Source organism: Aegilops tauschii, chromosome 1 (assembly GCF_002575655.3).
Source record: "Aegilops tauschii subsp. strangulata cultivar AL8/78 chromosome 1, Aet v6.0, whole genome shotgun sequence".
NCBI classification, from domain to species: domain Eukaryota; kingdom Viridiplantae; phylum Streptophyta; class Magnoliopsida; order Poales; family Poaceae; genus Aegilops; species Aegilops tauschii.
Window position 1 is genome coordinate 386,250,494 of NC_053035.3, and position 7,139 is coordinate 386,257,632.

General features: G+C 50.0%; 1 protein-coding gene across 1 annotated transcript in view; it reads left to right on the forward strand.

Annotated features, from left to right (window-relative positions):
- The window catches only part of LOC141033771 (uncharacterized), a 39,119-nt gene extending 33,442 nt beyond the window's left edge, over positions 1–5,677 (forward strand). Inside the window, exons 2-4 of the mRNA XM_073506283.1 lie at positions 3,813–4,233; positions 4,489–4,765; positions 4,856–5,677. Of these exons, the coding sequence (XP_073362384.1) occupies positions 3,813–4,233; positions 4,489–4,765; positions 4,856–5,499 (1,342 nt within the window). The 3' untranslated portion in view covers positions 5,500–5,677. The remainder of the gene's footprint in view (positions 1–3,812; positions 4,234–4,488; positions 4,766–4,855) is intronic.
- The last annotated feature ends 1,462 nt before the right edge of the window (positions 5,678–7,139 follow it).

A 7,139-nucleotide genomic window follows, 5' to 3' on the forward strand; every position in this document is an offset into this window, starting at 1 on the left:
GGAGCTGTGACTAGTTTCTCTTTGAGAGTGTTGAAAGCAACGTCACACTCAGGAGACCAGACATACTTCACATGCTTCTAGAGGAGATTGGAAAGAGGCTTTGCAATCTTGGAGAAATTCTCAACAAATCTTCGGCAATAGCTTGCAAGACCAAGAAAACTGCGGAGCTGCTTGACATTCTGAGGAGGTTCCCAATTCACAATTGCGGACACCTTCTCGGGATTAACAGCGATGCCCTTGCAGAGATGATGTGACCAAGCAAAAGAACTTCATCGAGCCAAAACTCGCATTTGGAGAACTTCGCATAGAATTGATACTCTCTGAGCTTGTCGAGCACCAATCGCAAATGTTTGGTATGATCCTTCTTATTCTTGGAGAAGACCAAGATATCATCGAGGTACACCAGGACGAATTCATTGGTATAGGGGTTGAAGACGAAATTCATCATCCGAGAGAACACTGGAGGAGCATTGACAAGGCCGACAGACACGACAGTATATTCATAAGAACCAAAACTTGTTCTGTCGTGGAATTGTCACGGCAGATGTCCTCAAGCTAGGACTTAGTCGTGGAGCCATCGCCGCTAGGAAGCTTGGAGGGGTTAACGGGACAAGGAACACGGGGGTTTATACTGGTTCGGCTCCTTACGGTGAAGGTAAAAGCCTACGTCCAGTTGAGGTGGTATTGATTAGGGTTTCGATGACCAGGGAGCTTAACTGCTATGCCTGGCTCTCGATGAGATCTCTCTCTTCTCCTTAAACCGCTGCCGGGTCATCCCTTTATATAGGGAGGCTGACGCCCAGCAGCTCTCAGAGTCCCGGCCGGCTCATAAGAGTGTCCGGCTCGGACTCTCAACTATTCTTGCCTTATACTACAAGTTCTGCCATAATGATGATTGTAAATACGGGCCTTAAGCTATATCCGGGTCTTAAGCCCATCTTTGGCCCAACGTCTTCAAGCTTGGCGCCGGGCTTCTGGCGATGACCATTATGAGTAACCCGGCCCCTCCTGGTGGGTGACTCTAAGGTCTATATCCTCAACATTAGGCCCCAGATTGATTTGAGCCGGCTCATGTCAATCTTCAATTCTTTCGACAGAAATTCTCCGGCTTACACTTGTGTGAAGGCCATAACCCGGCGTGACGTCATCCTCTGGACTCCGGGTAATCCGCCGTGACGTCATCTTCCATTAAGTCCATTTTTACTCCACTATATCCGCAACGGATCTTATCTTTACTGCCATCCCGAAAATCGAGGCGTTTTGTGGGGAGATAACCACGACGTGGTCTCCTCGTTTCTCGCGCCCACTTATGAGCTCGCCCTTATAAGTAGTCCGACCCTCGGGTCTTTCCATTCTTCCCCTTCTGTCGTCTCCTTCCTCTCGCTGCTCCCGTGCTGCCCGAGCTCCGCCGCCGCCGCCGCAACAGAGCTCTGCATCCTCGTCGTCCTTGGCAGCTGCATCACCCTGAACCGTCCAGAGAACCGCGGCGAACCCCTGCATCCGTAAGTTCCTTCCTCCTCGTAGGATAGATCTACGTTCCGCTCCTGCTGTTCTTACGTGTTCTTCACCGTCACCCACGAGTTCTTGGTAGTTTTCATTTTTACTGCCTCTTCTTGATCTTAAGATAGCATAGAACCAACGCGGCGGCTGTTTGACACTCATTTCAAATGCAAGTAGACCTCTTTTGACTGCATAACGGCCCCGTTCGAGCCCAAGAACTTCCCTCGCGTCTGTTTTTAGGTCTAGAAACTTTCCTTTTAGCCGACCGTTTTAATCCAAATTATTTACTGTAATGTGTGAAAACTGTTTTCACGACACTTAGTAAAAAACTGCACCCGTTGAGTCATGGCGGGTTACATTTCCGGTTTAAAGAAACCACGCGCCGTAGGACCTTCCGGCTCAAAGGAGGCCATGCGCCATAAATTTTTCCGGCTTATCTGTGACAAGGTCGTAGACAATCAAATTACTTCTTAATACCCCCAGCGGCTTAGATAACCCAATGCAATTAGATATATGTCATTAGGCCCCTCCATAAGCCGCCACTTTAATACTGAACTGTAAATTTCTTCTGGCTTATGATTAAACCGGGCATGTTTCCTTTTATCATAGGCTTTCGACTTTCACCATGCCTCCCAAAGCTCCTAAAGCACCCATCACTTGCAATTGGATGAGGTCCAACGTCACCGATGAGACCTTAACGGATTTCATGAAGTCAGGTTACCTACCCAAAAAGGACGTCATGTCCTACCGTGCCCCCGACCCATCAGAGGAGAGACCACAGCCGAGGGACGGGGAAGTGGTAGTTTTTGCGGATCATATGAGCTGGGGCTTCGCACCGCCCGGCTCAAAGTTCTTCAGAGATGTGCTGAATTTCTTCGACCTGCGGCCTCAAGACATAGGGCCCAACTCGGTGTCAAATATATGCAATTTCCAAGTGTTCTGTGAGGTCTACCTTGGAGAAGAACCCAGCCTGCTGCTCTTCAGAGAGCTCTTCTACCTGAACCGTCAGAACGAGTGCGCCAACGGGCCAAGCTTGGAACTTGGTGGCATCTCCATCCAGCGACGGAGGGACTGCCTTTTCCCTTACGTCGAGCCGCCAAGTCACCCAAAGGACTGGAACCAGACGTGGTTCTATTGCCAAGACACGTCGCCGGCTGATGAGAGCCCGCTGCCCGGCTTCCGCCCTTCCCGTCTGGAACCAACTCACCCTCTGTCTGACAAGTTACCTCAGGCGGAACGCCAACCTATGCTCCCCACCTTCAACAAGATCAAGGCTCTCCTGGGCAATGGTCTCAACGGAATTGATCTGGTCCGGGTCTGGATCTCGTGGCGGGTGATCCCATTGAGCCGCCGCCGTAGCTTAATGTGTGAATACACAGGCCGGAAAGACGACCCTCTACGACATAGCCGCAACGACCTCCCTGAAGATGTTGCCGAGGACATGACCAAGGCTCTCTTGAACGAGAGCTTGGCAGACTGCGGGAGGACCGGGTTAGCCCCCTTCTGCAAGACCAACCCAGCCCCAGCGGTAAGCCGCTGAACTGAACATCTTATCTTCTTCTGTAGATAACCTTCATCTGAATCTTTAAGAAATCATCATTGTATTTTTCAGGCTGATGACAAATTTTGGAAGGTCAACTATGACCATGAGGCGGCCAAGAAGGCCAGGAAGGCTAAGAAAGCCGCCAAGAGAGCCGCTCCCCGCAAGAAGGGAAGTAGACCTACTGCTTCAGAGCTGCTGCAATTAAGCGACAGCTCCGAGTCAGAGGTAACCCCTGAACCTGTAATCTCTTGTTGTATTTGTTATTTTCTTTCTGTCCGCCTTATCAATACTGTTCATCAACAGGATGACACCGGAGCCAGTAACCCGGTGGTTGAAGAGGTAATGATACTTTCCTCCGACTCGGAGCCCTTGCCAAGGCTGAAAGTCCGAAGGGTAACCCGGAAAGTAAGATTTTCACATCCTTTAGCTTATCAAGATCCTCAATTTCTTTTGAAGCAACAAATTCATGAGAGCCGGCGACACACCCGGACCAACAAGGACGCCGACCTCTCTTCCGCTTTACCTGACGCGTCGAGGAAACGCCGGACCGAGGTGATCTCAAAGTTGTAATGTTTTCATCCTTTGGCGGGTGTTATACGTCAACCGCTCAACTCTTCTGACTCAAATTATCAGGAAACTTCCCCCTCTTCTGGCGACTCTATGCAGTCGAACCTGCCGGCTTTCAAGACCGTGCCCGGGTAATGATGATCATCTCATGTTGTACTTGTCTTCACTTACACTTTTGTGCTTATCCTTTTTGTCTTTTCAGTGCCCAGGCAAAACTCACCAAGAAGGCGAAGAAGAACAAGCCGGTCGAAGAGCCGGACTTGCCTGAACCGGAGGTAGCAGCTCAAGAACCGCCAGCTGCCTCCGCTCCCGAAGCCACCGCTCCAACCGACAAGGCAACTGCAGAAGCTTCTGCTAACCCGGAGACCTCCAGCTCGGCTCAGCCGGCCAATGACCCGGACGTGGTAATCACCCGGACGGAGTTTGTTGAGCCGGGGAGACCTACTGCACTGGCCAAGTGCTCCGCCAAGGAGGAGTTGCTACAGCACCGCCGGGTTAATCTCGACCTCACCGACTATGCCAACCTGAACATCGGAGAGATCGTCTCCGGCTATGTCAGCCAAGTGCACAAGAGCCGGGATGTAGAGATCAGCATGGTGAACCAGATTCAGCAGAAGTCTGAGGTACTACTCTTCTTTCTCCTTGCTTACTGCATAGTTATCTTGTTATTCTTACCATACTCTAGCCCCCAAGTCTACGACTTATGATAAAATATGTTGTAGACTTAAGTTCCGGCTTACTCGCTTGAACCGACCATTTGTAAATAGAAACGTTCGATATGCATTAGCCCCCAAGTGCCAACTGTCTTTGCTTGGAAAGTGCTTGGGACTTTAAAATTGCATAATAACTGTTCATCCTATAACCCGAAAATTATGTAGGCTGCTTGCAAGAAGTTTGAAGCTGACATCTCCGATCTGAAGACCCGCCTGAGGACGCAAGAAACTGAGACCCGGAAGGCCAATGCCAAATTTGTGTCCAGTATTGCTGCGCAAGAAAAGCTGAAGACGGACTTTGATGCTGAACGGAAAGCTTGGGCCGAAGAGAAGGCTACTCTGGTGAACCGGGCCGAACAGGCGGAGAAGGCTCTGACAGAGAAGACCGCCGAACTCTCCGGCTTAAAGCGCCAAGTGTCCCAGATGGTTGCCGCAATCTTCGGTAAGTCATTCCACCGGCTTTCATCCAGTTCATAATTTTTATGTCTCATAACCCATCATTGCCGGCGGCTTATCTTACTCTGTTACACAGGTTCCAGAAGCGCCAACCTTAACCAAAGCGTGGTGACCAAGCTGAAGGCCGTGTACACCCTGGTGGAGCAACTCTACACCGGGTCACAGCGCGCCTTGGCCGTGGTGGCCCTATCTAATGAGGTGCCGACTCATCTGGCGGAAGTTCTTCGCCGGCTTGCCGTTCTTCCCCAACGTGTCCAAGAGCTGCGGCGGGCCTCTGCAAGAGCCGGAGCTATCGCCGCTCTGAGCCGGGCCAAGGTGTTCCTTCCAGAGTTAGACCCGGCGGACATTGCCCTCGGCTATCCCAGTTTGAAGGAAGACGGCACACCCTTCGACCAAAGGGACTTTGCAGCCTGCGTGAAGATCGTGCGCCCGGTGGCCACCCTCATTGGAAACGACACAGATCTGACCAAGTACCAGCCGGGTTACAATGCAGAAAATCAGAGGATCCCCACTCCGCGTTATGAAGCTATCAGCTTAGTCCCGCCAGCTCGTAAGCACACCTTCGCCCCGGAGATTGACCCGGCCGGGTTAATTGACGAGGAAGCTCAATTTGAAGCTCTGAGCGGCATTGACTGGAAGTCGTCAACTTTCCAGGTCTTGGGAACAGCCGGAGGAGAGGAGAGGGATGAGCCGGAGACTTCAACTCAGCAAGCATCGTAACCCTGCAGGCGGCTTATTAAACAATGCTTCACCCTTTTGGACTCGATGAGTCTTGTAATAGAGTAGGACCAACACTTTAACTTTGCCGTGCCATCGTGCACGCGTTGAATGCTGAATTCCATTTAAGTTGTCTCCTTTATACCTCTCCGGGTCATAATTGATCATTCATTTTCCTTAATCTCAAATAGTTGCCTTTAACTATCCTGCATAGAAAGACAAATCACAAGTCTCTAGGCGGCTTACCGCACTAAGAATCGTAGTTTTAGATATATAACCCGGAAGACGAATCAAAAAAGACTGTCCTCAATTATGTCTTCGATATACCCGTAATAACACACTTACCGGCCTGCAAGCGCACTGCCGGCTTATATAACCCGGGTAATAAGGTTGGTACCTTAATTCCGGTTTACCAGTATTAAGAACGCTGATTGTATTCAATGAGTACTGTAAATCAAAGTTTAAGCCGGCAAAGTGAGACCCGCCGTGCGTACTTGAAATAATCAGAAGAACTTGCTAGAAATCAGAGAAACTTAGAGGCTTCTGGTTCGAATACGACCAGAGACCCGTCCCAAAGGGGTTATGCTAAGATTCGAGTGCGATCATATAGCCCCCAGTGGGTGTGGCGATGCCAACCAAGAGGGTACCGACAGCTGTGTTCTCTTTGGTTCGAATACGACCCATGTTTGAACAGGAAGCCCCCAAATGATCTTAAGAATTGTTTAACGACGCTGATTCGAATACGATCCATGTCGGTTCCCAAAGGGGTTAAACTATGATTCAAATATGATCAAAGAAAACTCCCCAATGAGCTCGGCACTTTGCCAATCAAATGGGTATCGACAGCTGTGTTCTCTTTGGTTCGAATACGACCCATGTTTGAACAGGAAGCCCCCAAGTGACTATATTGTGTATGGCTAGATTCGAATACGATCATAAGCCGGACCCTCCTTCAAATTATCATATGATCTTGTAATGAAAACAACACGTTTATCTTTGGGGGAGAAAAAAGGACAGAGGTCCTGCTTTATTGCTTATCATAATATATACATGGCTTAGGGAAATATGTACATTATGAGAGCCAGTGGCTCAAGTGTAATAAGGCCGAAGCTGAGCTATGTTCCACGGCCGACGGGTCTCTTCCTCCGACTTACGTGAATCTTTGTGCTCCCGAATGTCAATGAGGTAATATGACCCGTTGTGCAAATTCTTGCTGACCACAAAGGGCCCTTCCCAAGGCGGGGATAGCTTGTGCGCATCTGTTTGATCTTGGATGAGCCGGAGCACCAGATCGCCTTCCTGGAAGACCCGGGATTTAACCCGGCGACTATGATAACGGCGCAGGTCCTGTTGGTAAATCGCTGAGCGAGCTGCTGCCACATCACGCTGTTCGTCCAACAAGTCAAGAGCATCTTGGCGCGCCTGTTCATTATCCACCTCAACATAAGCCGCCACTCAAGGTGAGTCATGACGGATGTCACTGGGAAGGACTGCTTCCGCTCCATAAACCATGAAGAAAGGCGTGAAACCTGTAGACCTGTTAGGAGTAGTGTTGATGCTCCACAACACGGAGAGTAACTCCTCCACCCAACAACCCGGCGTCCGTTGTAAAGGGACCAAAAGCCGGGGTTTGATGCCTTTCA